This window comes from Narcine bancroftii, chromosome 11, assembly GCF_036971445.1.
Source record: "Narcine bancroftii isolate sNarBan1 chromosome 11, sNarBan1.hap1, whole genome shotgun sequence".
Lineage (NCBI taxonomy): Eukaryota > Metazoa > Chordata > Chondrichthyes > Torpediniformes > Narcinidae > Narcine > Narcine bancroftii.
The window spans coordinates 67,912,333-67,935,608 of record NC_091479.1 but is presented as its reverse complement, the minus strand read 5'-3'; the positions used below and the strand labels follow the sequence as shown (position 1 = coordinate 67,935,608).

The 23,276-nt window shown below is 38.1% G+C and overlaps 1 protein-coding gene across 2 annotated transcripts in view; it reads right to left on the bottom strand.

Moving 5' to 3' along the window:
* Window positions 1–23,276, bottom strand: part of braf (B-Raf proto-oncogene, serine/threonine kinase) — a 138,198-nt gene that overhangs the window by 85,776 nt on the left and 29,146 nt on the right. For both annotated transcript variants that reach the window (XM_069903216.1, XM_069903217.1), the window contains exon 2: window positions 22,633–22,734. In XM_069903216.1, coding sequence (XP_069759317.1) covers window positions 22,633–22,734 — 102 coding nt within the window. The remainder of the gene's footprint in view (window positions 1–22,632; window positions 22,735–23,276) is intronic.

Below are 23,276 nucleotides of genomic sequence, written 5' to 3'. Positions count from 1 at the left end.
ATACACCCAAGTCATTCAGTAATGGGAGGAAACGAGAGCACCCAGAGGAAACCCACGCAGACACAGGGAGAATGTACGAACTCCTTCCAGACAGCGGGAGATTTGAGACCATTTTGCTGGTGCTCTAATAGTGCTGTGTTCATCACTGTATTTCTCAAGGTGAAACAGGCTTAATAGTTAAAAGGCTACTCCCACTTCTGTGCTGGTGAGGTAGAATAATAAAATAAATGAACCAGTTCAGTAATGAATAAGATGGTAAGATTGTGAACAGTTAGGTTTGGTCTGAAACACGAGTGAAAGATGAGAATTAAATAACTGGTAAGATTTAAATGAGCCAGCAGCCAAGGGCAATTGTAGCTCATCTAAAAACTGTCTTGACAGCAGAGTGTTTGATATGGAAAAACTCTCTGAAAAACTATGACAGGTCAGCCAAGATAGTTCCGTCTTTGTGGTGGTACATTCATTTGCAAATTTTCTTTTTCTTGAGTCTCAACAAATCAAATCAGCTTAATAGATTCACAGGATGACAATCTTGAAGCAGTAATACACTAAGAAGTGCTGAAATTAAAGCCCCACATTCTCAAAACGATCTTCCAGAAACACTGCAGTATGTAATCTAAATCCTGCATCAGCACAAGTTCGCACTGTTTTAACAGTTAAAATTCAATTTTATCTGCAAATCAAAGCACTGACAGAACAATTTTCCTCAGCTAATAACAATCGCAAATTTTTTTTTAATTATGCAGTCACATTTACAAAAACACAATTTATAATATTTCCTACATTAAGAAAGCAATATTGGCTTCTTTTTGGTCGGTATCATTGTGCACTTGAACTTTTTTTTTTTTTTACACACAAAGACTAAAATATCTGGTGATGTTCAACAAAAACATAAGCCCTCAGACTGCAAATCAGCTAGTCCCAAATTAGAAACGGTATACCATAATTTTAGATGTTACATGTAAAAAGTAACAGTCAAATATGACACCGCTGATATAATCTGACCCCTGACAGGATAAGAGTAGCACCATGGTTAGTACAGTAATGAACACAACACTATTAGAGCACCAGCAAAATGGTCTCAAATCTCCCACTGTCGTTAAGGAGTTCATACATTCTCCCCGTGTCTGCGTGGGTTTCCTCTGCGTGCTCTCGTTTCCTCCCATGCTCCAAAGACATACTGGATGACATTGGTGTCTTTGGATGCGGCAGGCTAGTGAGCTAGAAAACCTGCGTCAATAATATATTCACAAAGGGACGTTCTATTGTTGCATGCACACATCAACCTGCACATGTACTGGGGTATTAATTTTTTCTCTTGTATTACACAAGAGCACCTATATCATGGTGCTTTGAGGAGTCATACAAGACTGCAAATCAGGAGTTTGAAGACAAAAGACACAAACTTCTATCAAACAATCAGAAGCCTAGGAGCAATACTAAGGAAGTGAAGTACATTTAAGACTTGGTGCTATGGCCTCTAACAATGTGACACACCCAACAGCGATGGCACTCTTTTAAAAAAAGCAAAATCCTGGGTTGGTTGGTAACTTCAACACAGGAAGGGGAGCATTTGCACCCATTGAGACCACACTGATTCCTAGTAGCAAAATCCCATCCGTCTCAGTCTGTCTCTCCTTTCTTTCCTTGCAGCCTACTCCCATCACATGCATCTTTGATCCTTCTACCACTTACTCACACTAGGATTACTTCACAGCCAATTAACCTACCAGTAAGAAACCAGAACACCTGAGGGGAAGTGCAAGTAGGGAGACAGTGTGAACTTCTCAAGGGCAGTAGGAAGGTCAGAATGAAACACAAGTCCTTGGGATAATGATGTCACAGCTCCAGCTGCTACACCACTATGCCATTCTTAGCTAAAGAGTTAAATCCCACACATGGGCTATCAAATTCTCAGTGAACTGGAGATGCCAAACCTCAGGTTAGCTGTAAACAAAAACCTAACTATATTGAATCAGCTGGAGAAATAATTCCTACCAGAAAAACAGGAGAACTGTAGATGGTGGAATCTTGAGCAAACAGTGAGAAGCTGGAGGGACTTGGGAGATCTGACAGAATCCATAGAGAGAAGTGATCTGTCAATGTTTCAGTCAGGATCCTTTCTCAAGGAAAAACAATTCCTACAGTCTGCTTAATTTGGAGAAAACAAATTCCAGAGTTTCAGGCTGGCGAAAGGACCCAAATTCATCAAACATGGGTTCTTAAGGAAAAATATAGAATTTAATCAGGTAAACTGAAAATATGATGACAACAGCAGGATGTTTCAAAGGCAAAAAAAAAATGAATCAAGGAAATCTAGCAAAGAGTTGACTAACGTCACCTGGGAGCTTTTGTACACAATACCCAGCAAAGAAAAAAAGGGCACCTAGATTGGAAAATAATAACAGTGGAGGTTATCAGAAGGTATGAAAATGGATGAGAATGGTAAGTGGAGTTTTCTCAAAAAAAAAATAGGACTGCAAGAGTGCTGTAACAGCAGCCCTGGTGCCGCTGGTGTGGACCCAGAGAGTGCAGGAAGCAGAGGCACAGGACTCTTCTGCAGGGTTCCTGCCCAGTTCAATTCCCATGAGCTCCGTATAGGCTTCAAATGACCTGTTAAAGGAGCAGATGGCGGTTTATTTTAAAATCCTGCGACCGTGGGGGTTGGGGCAAGATGGCTGTGCCTGTGCTGCCAGCAACCTCAAGAGGTTGCAAACTGAGAGGAGTCACATGATGGAGTAGTGGTCGGTAGGACAATACTAGCCCTCTCCAGAAAAGAAGGAAAAAAGTGAAGAAAAAGCAAAGCCCCAGACACTACCGACGGGAGGGGGGACCAGCTGTGGAGTGGAACTCCACAGCACGAGCAGCTGAGAGAGGTCCGACAGCAGGGCTCCCAGCGGGAAGATACAGAAAATAACGGGAACAGGAGGAATGAGAATGAAAAATACAAACCAAAGACACAACAGATAACCAGCCCAGGAGAAGAGGACCAACATCAAGACTCCATAAAAAAATACCCAACAAACTGAAAGAAACAGCCCAACAAGAAAGTCAGAAGAGACACAGATACAAGGAAGAGAAATAGAAGACACAAACCCTAGAGCAGACAGAGAAGAATACGAAGGAGAACATCAAGCTCTGCACAGAGAAATAGAAGATAAAGGGAATGGACAGTACATAGATTTTAAAAATTTTCAAGAATATATGGAAGCAGTAAAAGAATGGTTGACATGAGAATTTAGTGAAATAAAAAGAAGAATAAAAGGTACAGAAGAAAAAGTGAGTAGATTAGAGCTGGTCATGTCAGAAATAGGGAAAAGAGTAGACAAGGTGGAAAAACGAGAAACAGCCGTAGAAATGGAAGTAGACGACTTAAAAAGAAAATTGGAAGAATCTGATAAAAAAGTTAAAGTAACACAGGAGTTGTTAGCTCAGAAGATGGATATAATGGAAAACTATAATAGGAGAAACAATATAAAGATAGTGGGTCTTAAGGAAGATGAAGAAGGCAAAGATATGAAAGAATTTATAAAAGAATGGATCCCCAAGGTCTTGAGAATGCCAGAAATACAGGAAGGAATGGAAATAGAAAGGGCACACAGAACATTAGCCCCAAAACCAAAATCCATTCTCGTAAAATTCCTGAGATATACGACAAGAGAAAATATATTGGAGAAGGCAATTAAAACAATGAGAGAAGACAAAAAGCCACTGGAATACAAAGGTCAAAAAAAAATTTCTACCCAGACATAAGTTTTGAGCTCCTGAAGAAGAGGAAGGAGTTTAATGCAGCAAAATTGATCCTATGAAAGAAAGGCTATAAATTTATGTTAAAATATCCAGCAGTGCGTAAAATAGTTATCCCAGGGCAGCAAAGCAAACTGCTCTCGGATCCAAGAAAGCACGAGAATTTGCAGAACGCCTGCAAAACAGAAAGAGAGATGAAGAGATGTAACAAGAACAAGAATGACGACAAATTTCATATAAAGAAGAAAAATAATGTATAAGTAAGAACTAAGAAGGGGAAGAAAGGAAGTAAGGGGGGAAATTAAGAGAGTGAGCTTTGTTATATGTGAAGATAAAAGTCTTTTCTGGAGGGGGTTGGGTGGGAGAGAATAACAGTCATTGAGAAATCAGTTGACGCTTGTGAGCGCGTACGCAATCCAAATGGAGAAGGGAGTTGTGGTTGCCCGGCAAGGGACAAGGGGCAACTCAGAGAGGGGGTGGACATTTGGAGTTAAGGGAATTTTAGATGTGGGAATAGTGGAAATATTTTATGTTTTAGAAGTATTGTCTTACAATGGGTTCAAAAAAAGAAAACAGAAATGTATATGGGGGGAAAGGTGGTGATGAGGAAGCAGAAATGAGAGGAAAACTAAGTATGAAATGACCATGTTGAACTATATGACTATAAATATTAATGGAATACATAACCAAATCAAAAGGAAGAGGCTGTTAAATTTACTGAAGAAAGAAAAAATTGATATAGCATTCATGCAAGAAACACATCTAACGGAAGTGGAACACAAGAAATTAAGGAGAGACTGGGTTGGGCACATAACGGCAGCATCATATAATTCAAAAGCCAGAGGAGTAGCTATATTAATCAATAAAAATGTACCAATCAAAATAGAGGAGGAAATAATAGATCCAGCAGGGAGGAATGTAATGATAAAGTGTCAGATATATTCAGAATTTTGGAATTTGCTCAATGTATATCCACCTAATGAAGAGGATCAAAAATTTATGCAAGATATCTTTTTGAAGATTGCAGATACACAAGGGAATATACTGATAGGAGGGGACTTTGACCTTAATTTGGACTCGAAGATGGATAAAACTGGAAAAAATACTAGCAGAAAGAACAAAGTAACCAAATTTATGGTTAAATCAATGCAGGAAATGCAAATTTTGGATATATGGAGGAGACAACACCCAAAGGAGAAGGAATACTCATATTATTCGGGTAGGCATAAAACGTACTCAAGGATAGACCTGTTCCTGTTGTCAGCCCACATCCAAGGAAGAGTTAGTAAAATGGAATATAAAGCTAGATTGCTGTCAGATCACTCACCCCCGTTATTAGCAATTGAGCTGGAGGACATCCCACCGAGAACGTATAGATGGAGATTAAACTCCTTGCTACTTAAAAGACAGGATTTTAGAGAATTCATTGAACGACAAATTAAAATGTTCTTTGAAATAAATACGGAATCAGTGAAAGATAAATTTATACTCTGGGATGCAATGAAAGCGTTCAACAGAGGGCAGATAATAAGTTATGTAATTAAGATGAAGGAGGACTACAATCGGGAAATAGAACAACTAGAAAGGGAAATAGCAAGTACAGAAAAAGAACTAGGAACAAGGGAAGATACAACAAAAATAAGAGAATTGGCGCACAAAAAAAAAAATAAAATACGAAACACTACAAACGTACAAGGTGGAGAAGAATATAATGAAGACAAAACAAGTATTATGAGCTATGAGAAAAAATGCACAAAATACTAGCTTGGCAGCTTAAAACAGAACAAACTAAAAGAATGGTATTGTCATCAAGGAAAAAGGACAAACAAATTACATATAACCCAACTGAGATCAATGAAAACTTCAAGGAATTCTACGAGCAATTATATCGAACTGAGAACGAAGGGAAAGAAGACAAAATAGATGAGTTTCTAGCTAAAATTGAACTACAGAAATTGCAAGAAGAGGAGCAAAATAAATTAATAAAATCATTTGAAATAGAGGAAATACAGGATATATAAAAAAAACTACCAAACAATAAAACGCCGGGAGAGGACGGACTCCCAATAGAATTCTATAAAACATTTAAAGACTTATTAATTCCTCCTCTCCTGGAAGTAATGAAGCAGATTGAAGAAACACAAAACATGCCAGATTCATGCAAAACAGCAATAATTACAATAATACCAAAGACAGGGAAAGATCCACTAACACCAGCATCATATAGACCAATATCTCTATTCAACACAGATTATAAGATAATAGCTAAACTATTAGCAAACAGATTGGCCGACTGTGTACCAAAAATAGTAAAACTAGATCAAACTGGATTTATTAAGAAAAGATGAACAATGGACAATATCTGTAAGTTCATTAACTTAATCCATGCAGTACAAGGAAACAAGACGCCAACAGTGGCGGTTGCCTTAGACCCAGAGAAAGCCTTTGACAGAGTAGAAAGGAATTATTTATTCAAAGTACTACAGAGGTTCAACCTACCAGAGAAATATATTAATTGGATTAAACCATTATATAAGGGACCATTGGCGAAGGTGAAAGTAAATGGATATATATCAAATCAATTTAAATTTAGCAGGTCAACTAGGCAGGGATGTCCACTATCTCCCTCACTGTTTGCGTTAGCTATAGAACCCTTGGCAGAACTGATAAGAACAGAAAATAAAATAACAGGGATAAAAATAAAAGATAAGGAATATAAAATCAGTAAATTTGCAGATGACGTCATAATATACTTAACGGAACCAGAATTATCAAAAGATTTACATAAGAAATTGAAGGAATATGGAGATGTATCGGGGTACAAGATCAACGCAAATAAAAGTGAAGCGATGCCAATGAATAATGCAGATTTCACAAAGTTTAAGAAAGAATCACCATTTAAATGGCAAACACAAGCAATCCGATACCTAGGTATTCAACGAGATAATAATCTAGGCCATCTATACAAATTAAATTATCAGCCATTAATGAAGAAATTACAAGACGACTTAGAACATTGGAAAGATTTACCACTAACACTGATAGGAAGAGTAAATTGTATTAAAATGAACATCTTCCCAAGGATACAATTCCTAACTCAATCATACCAATTCACCGAACAGAGAAATTCTTCAAGGAGCTAAAGAAAATAACAAGGAAATTCTTATGGGAAGGGGGGAAACCGAAGATAGCACTAGATAAATTAACAGAATGGTACAAACAAGGGGGTTTACAGCTACCAAACTTTAAGAATTATTATAGAGCAGCACAATTAAGATACCTATCAGATTTTTATCAAACAAAGGAAAAAGCAGATTGGACCAGATTAGAGCTAGATAAAATAGGGGAGAAGGTACCTGAACATAGACTATATAAGTGGGATGAAAAGCTGGTGCAACATGGGAATTCACCAGTACTGCACCATCTGCTCAACATTTGGAAGAAGATTCACGTAGAAAGGAAAAAAACAAATTATCAACTACCAAAATTAATGTTGACGCAAAATCAACTAATCCCTTTCACAATAGATAACCTTTCCTTTAGAGAATGGGAGAGAAAAGGGATCAAAAAAATAGAAAATTGTTTTTCGGGAAATAAATTATTATCTTTTGAACAAATGAAGTGCAAATATGGTATAACTCATGGTAAATTGTTTGCATACCATCAACTGAAAACCTACTTGAAGGACAAATTGGGAAGCAAGCTGAGGTTACCAGAAGGAAGCAATTTTGAATATGTGATTACAGACACAATGATAATTAAAAGATTTATAACAAACATGTACATCAAACTGCAAGAGAAAGAGAATGAGGAAATAAGCTATAAACCCAAACAAAAGTGGGAACAAGATCTAAACATAAAGATAAAGAATGAAACATGGGAAAAACTATGCTCCGGAACTATGAGAAATACAATAAACACGAGGTTACGTAATGATACAATATAATTGGTTACACAGGCTATACACCACATCCCTAAAGTTAAATAAATGGGACCCAACAGTATCAGATAGATGTTTTCGCTGTAAAAAAGAAACGGGAACAACAATACATGCAATTTGGACATGTGAGAAAGTGGAAACGTTTTGGGAAGATCTAAATCAGGTATTAAATAAAATCACAAAAAGCAACATACCAAAAAATCCAGAGATCTTTCTTCTAAGTAATAGTTCTGGAGTATAACTTTTCCCATGTTTCATTCTTTATCTTTATGTTTAGATCTTGTTCTCACTTTTGTTTGGGTTTACAGCTTATTTCATTGTTCTCTTTCTCTTGCAGTTTGATGTACATGTTTGTTATAAATCTTTTAATTATCATTGTGCCTGTAATCACATATTCAAAACTCCTTCCTTCTGGTCACCTCAGCCTGCTTCCCAATTTGTCCTTCAAGTAGGTTTTCAGCCCCAAAAATTAAATAAATAAGACCCAACAGTATCAGATAGATGGTTTCACTGTAAGAAGGAAACAGGAACAACAATACATGCCATTTGGGCATGTGAGAGAGTGGAGAAGTTTTGGTAAGATCTAAATCAGGTATTAAATAAAATCACAAAAAGCAACATACCAAAAATTCCAGAGATCTTTCTTCTAAGTAATATAAGAAGTAAAGAACTTGGACTCGATTTGGATGGAGCACAAAAAAGTTATATTATGATAGCCCTAGCTGTAGCAAAAGAATGTATTATATCAACCTGGAAATCAGAAGATAGCCTGAGAATACAGAAATGGTACATAAAAATGAATAAATGTATTCCATTGGAAAAAATAACACATAATTTAAGAAATAACACAGTATTCGAACAAATTTGGGAACCGTACATGGAACACAACAGAGAAGTCCATCCCCTAAAATGACAGAATGAGAAGACGATTAAATGAACTGACCCAGTATGTAAAAGTAGATGACACAACTTTCTTGTTTATTTTCATTGTGTGATGACATTGTTTAATGGGTTTAATGTATCATATATGTTGAACGTTGAGTGGGTGGGGAGGGGGGGTGAAGGAGGGAGGGAAGGGAGGGGGAAAAAGGGAGAAAATGACACTGTGTCTATTCAAGAGGGGAATGTTTATGTGTATTTTGGGCAATATGGTTCATAGTGTGAAAAATAAAAAAAATTTAAAAAAAAGAGGTTGCAAACTCCAGGGAAGCAGAGGACTGGCACAGGACACCAGAAAATGTGGAGAGCAAACCCCTTTGAGATGCAGAAGCAGAGGAGGTGACCCCAGGATGGTGACCACAGCAGAAGACCAGTGACGGGGCACTGTGGCTGAAGAACACACAAGCGGCAGGCAGTTGGAGGCAAGGAACCCACATAGGCTGCGGACTGCTGGAGATAGGCTTGAGTCTTGCTGCTTGTGCGTTCTTCGCAGTGTCACTCACCCGTATGCTTCCATGGTCACTGCCCTGTAGTGTCGACTTCTCAGCTTCCCCATCTCTGGGGGGGGGGGGGGGGGGGGCGGTGGTGTTCTCCCCATTTTCTGCTGCCCTGTGCCAGTCTTCTGCTTCCCTGGAGTTTTCAGAACCAGGATGTGATAGGGTGCTGAGGGAGGGAGGAGCTCAGAGGAGCTTCAGGTGCTGAAGGCTTCCTGATCATGTTGGATGTTTGAATCTAGAGCTGAGGTTGCTGATAGTTTAGAACAGGGATGGGCAACCTTTTTTTTTAAAACTTACATTCCATCTTAAGCAATCTCTATGCCATAAGTGCTGTGTGATTGGTAAGGAATTGCTTAAGGTGGTATGTGAATGGGAAGGGAAGGTTAAGAACCACTGCTCTAGACCCAATTGTTACTGAAATATTTTGCTTGAGAAAAATTGTCATTGGCCCATTTCCTTTGGAGTTATGAAACCATGCACATGACAAGTCAATTAGGGACGATTAAAACAGTGGTTTTCAAACCACTTTCAGCAATCCCTTACTAATCACAGAGCATTTATGATATAGGGAGTACTTAAGGTGGAATGTGAGGTTTTTTTTTTTAAAAAAAAGGTTGGCCACCCCTGGTTTAGACTGAAGTCTATGTAGCTGCTGAGGCTCCAGTAGCACTGGAGATGAACCCACAGACTCAGTGACTCTGGGGATACTCCCTGACTGTAAGGGGCATCAGACAATTTTTGCTGATTGCAAATCTTTGTCTGCCTCATGCAATGTTCTGTAATATTACATCTGTTTCATTACATAACAATAAATGAATCTAGAATTAGAATTAGAGTTAAAAGTTATTGGAGCAAAAGAAATTTACTTCCAAAGAGTGTGCATCTGCACCATGTACCTGAAGAACTCAAGAGGCCACAGATGCTGGAATTTGAAGCAGAGTTTGAACCTGCTTCAGCAACTGTCAATGTTTTAAGTCAACGCCAATTCATTTTGGCAAAGAGAGAGGGGCCGTTGGGTGCTCTTTCATTAATACTGGGTGGTGCATGGACATTGGCGTCACATCGACCTCCCGCTCAACTGCCTCAGAGCAAAACTCGAATAAATGCATCCCCTTCTATCTACCCTGAGAGTTCTCATGAGTGGTTCTCACTAGAGTTTATATCCCACACCCCCCCCCCCCTCCACCCCAATGGGGATTACAAACAAACACTTGCGGAGCTGCGTGATGTGGTCAGTAAACAAGAGTCTGCCCAACCTGACACACTGCCAATCATAGTTGCGACTTTAACCAGGCCTGTGTCTAGAAATCCCTGCCTTCAGCACATAACCTGCTGTTCCAAAGATTTCAGCACATTTGACCACTGCCACGCCAAAATAAGGAAGGCATACCATTCTTTCTAGAGACCACATTATGGCAAATTATAACACATGGCTGGACTCCAGCTGCCTTCATACAGACAAAGCCTAAAAAGAGAGGCTCCAGCAAGCAGGTCAACCAGAAGATGATTGAGGGAGGTTGAAGAACATTTACAAGACTGCCTCAAATCAGTGTTCATGAACTCAGCTGAGGATCTGAGTGATCACTGTTAAAGTTCTATGTTATGTATTGGCCTATGTGTTGTGTGGTTTTATGTTAAAAAGTGACAGTTTGCCTTAGAGAGCCAGGGTGAAGGTGGATTACTGAGAGAGTGGGAGACGGACTGAGCATGTGCAGAAAAATGATCTAAAAATTTCAGGACTTAGACGATAAGCCACCACTGGGGGTGCTGAGGAGTGGAATAAGGCACAGAGCATGAGTCATGGTCTGGAAAACAATTTAGAATGTTGGGCATTTGAAAAAGGGATGAACATTCCCAAGGCAGCCAGAAGAATCCAGACCAAGCCAGTGGTTCCTCTCTCTGCAAGTGACACAAGAAGATCACTTCGAATTTTGTGCTCTCTCTCTCTCTCTCTCTCTCTCTCTCTCAAAGATCTTTTGACTTCAGATTACCAAACAAACTGAATTTTGTTTATGATCTTTGCTTCAATTGAGATCAAAGTTTTGTGAGTCTTGTTTGTTTTGTGACTAAGTTTTTCTGTGGGCTGGTTGGAAATATAACTTAGGCTTTAATTACATATGTTATATTTAGGCTGGGGAATTTATTAGTTTTACACTGTTACAGAAATTTGCATAGTAACCAGTGGGCATTGTTATAAAAGGGGGGGGGATTTTGAATTAAAGTTTGAAGGTGAATTTTTGTTAATAAAGTAATTGTTCATCTTTACCCCTGTGTGATATGCCTTCTTTGTGGTTGCTGGTTTGATCTTGTAACATAACAGAGTCTTAATCGCCTTGAAGACTTCATCAAAACAGCTGAGGCTGAGTGTGTCCCCATCAAATCAACCCAATAGAAGCCCTGAATGAACATTGAAATCCAGGACATGCTAAGAGCAAAATCACATGCACGACACAAGGAGCAGGTACAATCAATGAAAAGCCATCTCCCAGGTGGAGATTCCGGACAAGAATGGTAACAATGAAGAATACCTGACACCTGTGGTAGGGCCAAAATGACATAACTTGCTTAAAAATCAAATCCGATGCAGTAGGAGACAACAAACTTCTCTCCCAGACGAATTCAATGCCTCATACAGCTGATTTGACCACAAGAACAGGATCACTGAATACGCCCATATCTTGATGATCCTCTACTGCCAGTAACCAAAGATGATGTGGAGGCTGCCTTCAGAAGAGTGAATCTAAGGAAAGCATCCAGTACAGACAGAGTACCTGGCCAAGTACTGAAAACCTGTGCTGATCAACTTGCCAATGTATTCACAGATATCTTCAACATCACACTCCAGTAGGGGGTGGTACCCACCTGTTTCAAACAGGCCTCAATTGTACCAGTGCCCAAGAAGTGTATGGAAACCTGCTTAAATGATTATCGACCAGTGGCACTCACTTCCACAGTGATTATATGTTTTGAGAGCCTGGTGTTAAAGCATAACAGCTCCTGTCAGAGCAGTGACATGGATCCATTCCAATTTGCCTAATGCAGCAACAGGTCTACAGCAGATACCCTCATTAGCTCTATGCAAAGCCCTGGAACATCTGGACAGCAAAGAGGCATACATCAGGATATGCTTTATTGACTACAGTTCGGCCTTCAACACCATTATCCCCTCAAAACTGATAAGCAGTGAGGATGGGTAAGAACATCTCCTTCACGATTTCCATCAGTACGAGAGCCCCCTGCTCTATTCACTTTACATTTCTGACTGTGGCTCGATAGGACAACACCATCATCTACAAATTCACTATAGATACCATAGTAATCGGTTGTATCAAAAGGGGAGATGAGTCAATATCCAGGAGCGAGATTGAATACTTGGCTGAATGATGTACAAACGACAACCTCACACTCAATGTCACCAAAAACAAGGAGCTGATCGTAGACTTTAGGAAGGGAATACCAGAGGTGTACAATCCAATAATCACTGGGCAATTCGAGATGGAGAGGGTGAGCAAATTTAAATTCCTATCTCAGAGGACCTTTCCTGGATGAACCCAATTCATGATAGTACCTCTACTTTCTCAGGAGTTTGCAGAGGCTTGGTATGACATTGAACACCTTGGCAAACTTCTACAGATGTGTAGTGGAAAGAGTGCTGACTGGCTGAAACACGACCTGGTATGGGGACACAAATGACTGAGCAAAAAGCCCTGCAAAAGGTAGTGGACATAGCCCAGTACATCACAGGCAAAAATCTCCCCACCATCAAGAAAATCTACATGGAATCTGTTGTCAGAGAGCAGTAGCAATCATCAAGGATGCAGACCACCACCCAGGACATTCTCTGTTCTCGCTGCTGCCATCAGGAAAAAGGTATAGGGGCCATGAGACTCATACCACCAAGTTCAGGAACAGTGCCTCTCAGCAACCATCAGACTCCTAAACACCAAACTCAGAGACTAACAAGCATTCTTACTTCGCCCATTATTTATGATTGAATATTTTTTTTCTGCATTGCAATTTGTTGACATTTCTTTCTTTATATTTCACTCTCTTGTATACGTATCTTCTTGCCTACATTTATTTTTGCACTACCAGTAAAGCAGAAATTTTGCCTACCTGAAGGAAAAGAATTGCTGGGTTGAATGTATTTCTCATATATGTGCTGTCAAGAAATTTGAACTTTGAGACACTTTTGTCTCCATCACTTTTGTTCTGATAATACCACTGTCCACAACAGTGATTCTTACTTTTAAAAAAAAAGTTATACTTGTTTTCAAGATGATTACTGCACCACCTTACGTCAACAATTATTGCAACAAACTATTTCAGATGGCAGTTCAGAAATGGCCAGCCAGGTTAGTGGCTCTGGAGTCACACACACATGCTGGACAGGTAATAATAGCACATTTCCTTTCATGAAGGACAATTATGAACCTGATAGATTTTTACAACAATCTCTATGGACACAGATTTAATTTCCTGAATTTAATATTACCAGTTCTCATGTATGGATTCAAACTCGTGTGTACAGAAGTCTGGATAATTGATCTAGCTGCAAGTCCAGTAACTTAAACTGCTACACAACCAAATCTCTTCAACTAAGGATTCCCCCCTACCCTAGCTTTTTTTTTTTTTCCGAGGGCCAAACTAAATATTTATTGAAAATTTTCAACAACATCTGCATGTTTTCTCTTCTTTCAACTTATGTAATGTTAAACTTTTTCTTATTTTTTTTTTATTTTTTTTTATTTTTTTTTTAAATTTTTTTATTTTTCACACCATAAATCACAATAGCCATGATATACACTTTTTCTTTTCCACACATTTACAGTGACTTTTTCTCCCTCCCCCCTCCCTCCTCCCTCCTCCCAAGCCACCCCCCCATCCCCCCCCTCATCCATTTTAGTTATACAATCTAGGTTGCATTAATTCAGTTACACAATGTTGTCATTCAACAAAAATACACCAGAAATTCTACTGAGTCCATTCTTTTCTTTTCTTCTCCTTCCATCAACTTAGGTAATGTTTGTTCCCGGTAGGTTTTCGCTATTGTATTTAATGTAAGGCTCCCATACTTGTTCGAATATTTCAATATTATTTCTTAAACTATATGTTATTTTTTCTAATGGAATACATTTATTCATTTCTATATACCATTGTTGTATTTTCAAATTATCTTCCAATTTCCAGGTTGACATAATACATTTTTTTGCTACAGCTAGGGCTATCTTAACAAATCTTTTTTGTGCATCCTCCAAGTCAATTCCAAATTCTTTATTTTTTATGTTACTTAGGAGAAAGATCTCTGGATTCTTTGGTATATTGTTTTCTGTTATTTTATTTAATATCTGATTGAGATCATCCCAAAATTTTTCTACTCTCTCACATGTCCAGATTGCATGAATTGTTGTTCCCCTTTCTTTTTTACATCGAAAACATCTATCAGATACTGTTGGGTCCCATTTATTTAACTTTTGCGGTGTAATGTATAGTCTGTGTAACCAATTATATTGTATCATACGCAGCCTCGTATTTATTGTATTTCTCATCGTTCCAGAGCATAACTTCTCCCATGTTTCCTTTTTTATCTTTATATTTAAATCTTGTTCCCATTTTTGTTTAGTTTTACCATTTGTTTCCTCATTTTCCTTTTCTTGCAGTTTAATATACATATTTTTTATAAATCTTTTGATTAACATTGTATCTGTAATCACATATTCAAGGTTACTTCCCTCTGGTAAACTCAAGTTGCTTCCTAATTTATCTTTCAAGTAGGATCTCAGTTGGTAATATGCCAGCGCTGTATCTCCCGTTATATTGTACTTATCTCTCATTTGTTCAAAGGATAAGAATCTACTTCCTGAAAAACAATTTTCTATTCTTTTAATCCCTTTTTTTTCCCATTTTCTAAAGGCAAGGTTGTCTATTGTAAAAGGGAGTAGCTTATTTTGCGTCAATATTAGTTTTGGTATTTGGTAATTTATTTTATTTCTTTCTACATGAATCTTCTTCCATATATTGAGGAGATGGTGTAATACTGGAGAAGTTCTATGTTGTACCAATTTTTCGTCCCATTTATTAATATGTGTTCAGGTATCTTTTCCCCTATTTTATCTAATTCTAGTCTCGTCCAGTCTGGTTTTTCCTTTGTTTGATAAAAATCTGATAGGTACCTTAATTGTGCGGCTCTATAATAATTTTTGAAGTTTGGCAATTGTAAGCCTCCTTGTTTATACCATTCTGTTAATTTGTCTAGTGCTATCCTCGGTTTCCCCCCTCTCCATAAAAATCTCCTTATTATTTTCTTTAACTCTTTGAAGAATTTTTCTGTCAGTTGTATTGGCAATGCCTGAAATAAGTATAGTATCCTTGGAAAAATGTTCATTTTAATACAGTTTATCCTTCCTATCAGTGTTAGTGGTAGCTCTTTCCAATGCTCTAAATCGTCCTGTAATTTTTTCATTAGTGGATTGTAATTGAGTTTATATAATTGGCCTAGATTTTTGTTTATTTGCACACCTAGGTATCTTATTGCCTGCGTTTGCCATCTGAATGGGGATTCCTCCTTAAATTTTGAGAAATCCGCGTTATTCATAGGCATTGCTTCACTTTTATTTACGTTTATCTTGTATCCCGACACTTCTCCATATTCCTTCAATTTCTTATATAGTTCTTTTATTGATAGTTCTGGTTCTGTTAAGTACACTATCACATCATCCGCAAACAGACTGATTTTATATTCCCTGTCTTTTATTTTTATTCCTTTTATATTATTATCTCTTCTTATCGATTCTGCTAGTGGTTCTATAGCTAGCGCAAACAATAATGGTGATAGTGGGCATCCCTGCCGCGTTGACCTGCTTAAGTTAAATTGCTTTGATACATGTCCATTTACTGTCACTTTCGCTAACGGTCCCTTATATAATGCTTTAATCCAATTAATATACTTCTCCGGTAAACTGAATTTTTGCAATACTTTGAACAAGTAATTCCATTCTACTCTGTCGAAGGCCTTCTCTGCGTCTAAAGCAACTGCTACTGCCGGTGCTTTATTTCCTTCTACTGCATGAATTAAGTTAATAAATTTACAAATATTGTCTGTTGTGCGTCCTTTTTTGATAAATCCAGTTTGGTCTAAATTTACCATTTTCGGTACCTGTTCTGCTAATCTGTTCGCTAATAGTTTAGCTATTATCTTATAATCTGTGTTTAGCAGAGATATTGGTCTATATGACGCTGGTGAGAGTGGATCTTTCCCTTGTTTTAGTATCACTGTAATTATTGCTGTTTTACATGAATCTGGTAAGTTTTGTGTCTCATCAATCTGGTTGATTACATCCAGGAGGGGCGGTATTATTAGGTCTTTAAATGTTTTGTAGAATTCTATTGGGAGTCCATCCTCTCCTGGTGTCTTATTATTTGGTAAATTTTTTATTATCTCTTGTATTTCTACTGTTCCAAATGGTTCTGTTAATTTATTTTGTTCCTCTATTTGTAGTTTTGGTAGTTCAATTTTAGTCAAAAATTCATCTATTTTCCCTTCTTTCCCTTCGTTTTCGGTTCGGTATAATTGTTCATAGAATTCTCTGAAGTTTTCCTTAATTTCTTTTGGATTATATGTAATTTGTTTGTCTTTTTTCCTTGTTGCCAATACCATTTTCTTAGTTTGCTCTGTCTTAAGCTGCCATGCTAGGATTTTGTGTGTTTTTTCCCCTAGTTCATAATATTTCTGTTTTGTCTTCATTATATTCTTCTCCACCTTATATGTTTGTAATGTTTCATATTTTATTTTTTTATCCGCCAATTCTCTTCTTTTGGTTGTATCTTCCTTTATTGCTAATTTTTTTTCTATGTTTATTATTTCCCTTTCCAACTGCTCTGTTTCCTGATTATAGTCCTTCTTCATCTTGGTTGCATAACTTATTATTTGCCCTCTAATGAATGCTTTCATTGCGTCCCATAGTATAAACTTATCTTCCACTGATTCCGTATTTACTTCAAAGTACATTTTTAATTGTTTTTCAATAAATTCTCTAAAATCCTGTCTTTTAAGTAGCATGGGGTTTAATCTCCATCTATACATTCTTGGAGGGATGTCTTCTAGCTCTATTGCCAATAACAGGGGTGAGTGGTCCGAAAATAGTCTAGCTTTATATTCCGTTTTCCTAACTCTCCCTTGTATGTGGGCTGATAACAGGAATAGGTCTATCCTTGAGTATGTTTTATGTCTAGTCGAGTAGTATGAGTATTCATTTTCTTTTGGGTTTTGTTTCCTCCATATGTCCACAAGTTTCATTTCTTGCATTGATTTAATTATAAATTTGGTTACTTTGTTCTTCCTGTTAATTTTTTTCCCCGTTTTATCCATATTTGGATCCAAATTCAGATTGAAATCCCCTCCTATTAGTATGTTCCCTTGCGTATTAGCTACCTTCAAAAAGATATCTTGCATAAACTTTTGATCTTCTTCGTTAGGTGAATATATATTAAGTAGATTCCAAAGCTCTGAATATATCTGACATTTTATCATGACATATCTCCCTGCTGGATCTATTATTTCCTCTTCTATTTTAAATGGCACATTTTTGCTAATTAATATAGCCACTCCTCTTGCTTTTGAATTATACGATGCTGCTGTTACATGTCCTACCCAATCTCTCTTTAATTTCTTGTGCTCCAATTCAGTTAAATGTGTTTCTTGGACAAATGCTATATCTATTTTTTCCTTTTTCAGTAAATTTAGTAGTTTCTTCCTTTTAATTTGATTATGTATTCCATTAATATTTAGAGTCATATAGTTCAGCGTAGCCATTTTATATTTTGTTTATCTTCTCTTTCCGTTTTTCCATCATTACCTTTCCTCCTTTTCCATTTCTGTTTTCTTATTTTCAACTCTTTACCAGACAACATTCCTACAACATCCAACATTTTCCTTATTCTCCTATTTCTATCTTCTTTATCCCCAATCTCCCCTTCCCCTCCTGAGTTGCCCTTTATCCCTTGTCGGACAACCACATCTCCCCTCTCCATTTGGATTTGCGAATCCACTCGCAAGCGTCAACTGATTTTGCAGTGACCGCTCTTTTCCCCCCACCCAGCCCCCCCCGAAAAGATTTTGTTTTTTATATGTCACAAAGGTCACTCTTTTAGTTCCCTCCTTATTCTCTCTATTCCATTACCTTCCCTTATTAATTCTTGTCTATACTCTCTATGTTTTCCTCTAATTACAGATACTTTCACATATGCCCATTGTCTCTATTCACTCTTATACCTCTTTACCCGCATACATATCAATCGTGGTCATTTTTACCCTCCTTACCCGTCTTCATCCCTTAGTCTATTTTTGTCTTTACCCACATACATATCAATCGTGATAATTTTTGCTCTCATTACCCGTCTTCATCCCTCAGTCTATTTTTGTAATTGTTCTGCAAATTTTCGTGCTTCTTCTGGATCCGAGAATAGTCTGTTTTGTTGTCCTGGAATAAATATTTTCAATACCGCAGGATGCTTCAGTGTAAATTTATATCCTTTCTTCCATAAAATCGCTTTTGCTGCATTGAACTCTTTTCTCTTCTTTAGGAGTTCAAAGCTTATATCTGGATAAATGAAGATTTTTTGCCCTTTATACTCCAGTGGTTTGTTGCCCTCTCTTACTTTTTCCATTGTCTTCTCCAGTACCTTTTCTCTTGTAGTATATCTTAGGAATTTTACTACAATAGATCTTGGTTTTTGTTGTGGTTGTGGTTTAGGGGCCAATGCTCTATGTGCCCTTTCTATTTCCATTTCTTGCTGTAGTTCTGGACATCCTAGGGCATTAGGGATCCATTCTTTTATAAACTCCCTCATATTCTTGCCTTCTACATCTTCCTTAAGGCCCACTATCTTTATGTTATTTCTTCTGTTATAATTTTCCATTATATCTATTTTTTGGGCTAGTAATTCTTGTGTCTCTTTAGTTTTTTTATTAGATTCCTCCAATTTCTTTTTTAAGTCTTCTACCTCCATTTCTGCTGCTATTGCCCGTTCTTCCATCTTGTCCATTTTTTTCCCCATTTCTGTTAAGGTCATATCCATTTTATTTATTTTCTTTTCTGTGTTGTTTATTCTTCTTCTTAAATCATTGAATTCCTGTGTTTGCCATTCTTTAAATGACTCCATGTATCCTCTAACAAGAGCAAGTACCTCCTTTACCTTGCCTTTCTTTTCTTCTTCTATTTCCCTGTACTCTTCCTCTTCCTCTTCTTCTTCCTCTAGGTTGACCATCTGTTGTTTCTTTGCTGCCCTTTCCTCCTCTTCTTTCTTGTTTCCATTGTCTTCTGTGGTCTCTTCTTGCTGCAGGTGTTCTGCAGCTGTCGTTGCCGGCTGTGGAGATCGACTCCCCAGCTGGTCCCCCCTCCCATCGGTGTGTTTTTTTTCATGCGCATCGCGCATGCGCGAGGAGTCGCGCATGCGCGGTTGCGCACTTTTACTCGGCTCTGTGAGCCATTGTTGTAGTTCTCTTTCTACCGACCTGAGGTAGTGGGGTCTTCTCTCCACAGCGGGCCTCTTCGGACAGGTAAGGCCTTCACCTTTTTCCTCCGTTGTCTTCTCTTCCTCTCTTCTTTCCGTTGATTTTGATTTTTCTCCTTTTGTCTCCATCTTCTTTCCACCTTTATATTCACTTTTCTTTAACTTGTATTTCTGTGCCTTTGTATTTTCTCTTGTTTTTCCCGACTTTTCTGGAGAGGGCTGGAGTTCACCGTCCGGCCACTACTCCATCACGTGACTCCTCCCCCCTACCCTAGCTGATGAATCATCACGTATGTCCATTTTATATCCCACAATTCTACATTTTAACTTCCAAAACGGATAGACTTTCCCAGTTCCTCAGCTATTAGTCATCACATTCAAAAGAACACCTCCAATGGACCCAATCCCTCTCAGACACCCTGCTTCATTCATCTCAAGCAATACTCAATATTGCTTCCCACATCACCCTCTCAGAGAAATGTTTTCTTTTATTTCCCTTCCCACCATCCAGAATATCCAATGCCCTTTCAGGGTGAGAAAGCAATTTGGTTATAATTCTTTCAATGTAATATTTTGTATCAAAATCACTAATACTTCATTGAGAAGAAACTGCTTTGTTTATCAGAATTTATGGCCATGTACAAGCCATGAACAAGTTATTCACCAGCATGACCCCGAGCTACCTCTGGTCAACTCTGACTTTAATTCCACATCCACCCTGAACCAAGTGTCCCAAGCCACTTACACTGTCCCAGCAAAGCTCGACGCAAGCTTGAGGAAAGCACCTCATCTTCTGACTTGCCATCACCTGCCAGATTCAGTACAGAGCTCAACAATTTCAAATGAGAATTCCCAAAATTTTTCTTTTCCAAATTCCAACACCACTGATAATTTCCTTTCAGATGATGATTCTGGTTCTCCAAATTATACTTCCTTCATACTAAAAATTTGATTAATTTCCATTACTACCTGCTTTCACTATGCGCAATTGTTATTTAACCTCTTTTGCCTTTCATTTTATCACAATCCCTACCACCCAATTTTGCTGCTTTTTGCTCCATCACTAAACTTCCAAGTTGTTAAGATTCGATTCTCTTTATTATTGTGTACAAAATGCATACAAATCTTTCCTTTATTTGACCTGTAAAGCCACAGAAAATTATGATGAAAGGTCAATAATTTCATTTTTATAGATTCATCTTTCAAGATATGGACACTGGAAGTCAAGGCAGGCCTTGCCATGCCATAAATGGAGCATTCAGAACTTCAGTGCTTCTGGCGAAAATACTCGTACAAAGCTTTTGGGTGGAGAATTACAGCATTATGACCAAGCAAAGGAGGATTGACACTGCAATATCAGAGCAGTGTGAAACTTAGAATAAAGCCTACCAATGGTGCTGTCCTCCCATTTTGGTTTTAAAGATCACAGCTGTATTAGGTGCAGTCAGAGTAGTCCAAGTAAGTCACTGCAATGAATTTTTTTTAAAAAAAGGTGATGTACACAGTGCACTAGTGGCAGAGGGAATGAATGTTCCTGTGGTGAATAGACACCAGTCAACCAGAGTACTTTTCCCTTGAGAGTTAAATGGAGATGCATGCATCAAGGAACCTGGAGCTTGTTCCATCATCTTACTGAAGACAGATGGTGGTTTAAAGTCTTTATGGTGGGTTACCCGCTGCATAATACCCTGCCTCTGATCTGGTCTTGTTGCTATGGTATTCTTGTGGTTGGTGCAGTCGAGCTTCTCATCAATGGTTAGCCCCAGAAATCAATGAAAGAAGACCGCTGAATTTTTTGAGTAATGTCTGAGGAGATCATTACCTGGCAGTTAAATGGCACGAATGCCTTAATGTTGTCCAAGGCTTGTTATACACAATCATGGGCTGTTTCATTTTTTTAAGAATTGTCAAAGAATATCTCCACCACTGTTATTTTGTTGGAAGCACGTTCATTGAAACTGAAGACGGTTGGACCTTGGACTTTGTGGTGAGAAATTACTACAGCAGTGCCCTGAGATCTGCTCGCTAACAACTATAGCAATCTTTCTTTATGAAAGATATGGCAATGACTTCAGTTTCCTCTAGTTTTTTTTTATAAATGCTATCCTTGGTCAAGCAGCCTTTGAATTAAGGCTGTGCTGAGGTCTGGAACAAAGTGGTCAAGGCAAATCGTACCTGGGCCATGGTGAGCAACTGCTGTTTCCAGCATCCTTCACAACACAATTAGTTCTCGGCTAACTAGCTGAAAACTTACAATCTTAGCTATTACTTCACATTCCAAACATCCACTTTTGCAGATTACAAATTTCCTTCCTGAGTACAAAAAGCAGCAGTCAAACTAATTAGTCTCAGAATATCCTCCAACCTGAATATAGCAATACACCAACAATTCTCTTGAAAGCACAAAACTTCCTTCTCATCTTACTTTGTGTCACTGTTTGTCGATAATGATCATTATAAATTACTCTTTCAATAAGTAGCAAATTAAGGAAGCAATATTATAATGTTGACTGACTGCACTTTTATTTACATGACAGGAGGCAGGGGATTCAACTAACATTCCAGAGACATCAACGTGGGAATTAGGGCAATGCCATGGTGCATTCTCGAGAGTGTTGCATTGTTGAGGGTTCCATCGTTGGGATGTCCCTGATCATGTGGATGCAAAACAAAATGTTGTTTTAGAGATCAACAGGGAACGTTTTCCCCAGTATTCTAACCTCAACCAAAATCAATATAAATGTCACTGGACATAGAGCCTTGGGTGCCCAAAAATCATGAACAACACTGTACCATGTGCAAGCATTCTTCCCAACAGACCTCAATAGTAATTTCAAATTCTAGCCCCTTGGTGGACCCATGAGGAGAAATTCTGACCTTTTCTTCCCAATTTGATGATAATATTCCATTCACAAAACTAAATCCAATCAGCAACCAATTGTAGACAATGCCCTAAAGGAAATGACATTGGTTAACTTAGTGTTGATCTGCACTCACCTCTAGGTAGATAGAAGGTGGGTTATGATCCCCTCCAAACTTGTCCAACAGGGCTTCAATGTGCTCCTGAGTTAGTTTGATCATCTGCTTAATGTTCCATACCTGTGCAAAAAGAAAAGGCAAAATAAGTTAATTCAATTCTAGACAGTAGCTCTAGAGAAGTGAATGAGAGAGGGAAAGTGCATCCATATTGGAGGCACAGAATCATATGTCTCACCCCACCATTACAAGACAAGAACCTCTGCAGCAGACATTTCCTTCCCTGTTAAAACTGCTGTAGGAACTTGAATACCACGGTTCAACACCACACTGAGAATACAAATTCCACACTATAAACATGCAAACATCTTCCAGACCTGCCATGGATTCTTGTACATCCCAGATCTCTAATCACCACCTTTAGAATCTGAAAACTCTAGAATCTGGAATTCCATTCTCTAACCCTTCTTTACTACATTATGACACCTTTTTGGCCACATTTTGCCATCTGGCTAATGTATTCTCAATGGTTCAGTGTCAAGTTTTGCATGCTAACACTTATTTGAAGGGCCTCGAGATAATTTAGGAAAACATATCCCCAGTATCCAAGGTATATCCACTATTATCCGTGTTTTACTGGATCCCAATTATTTTATATTTGTTGT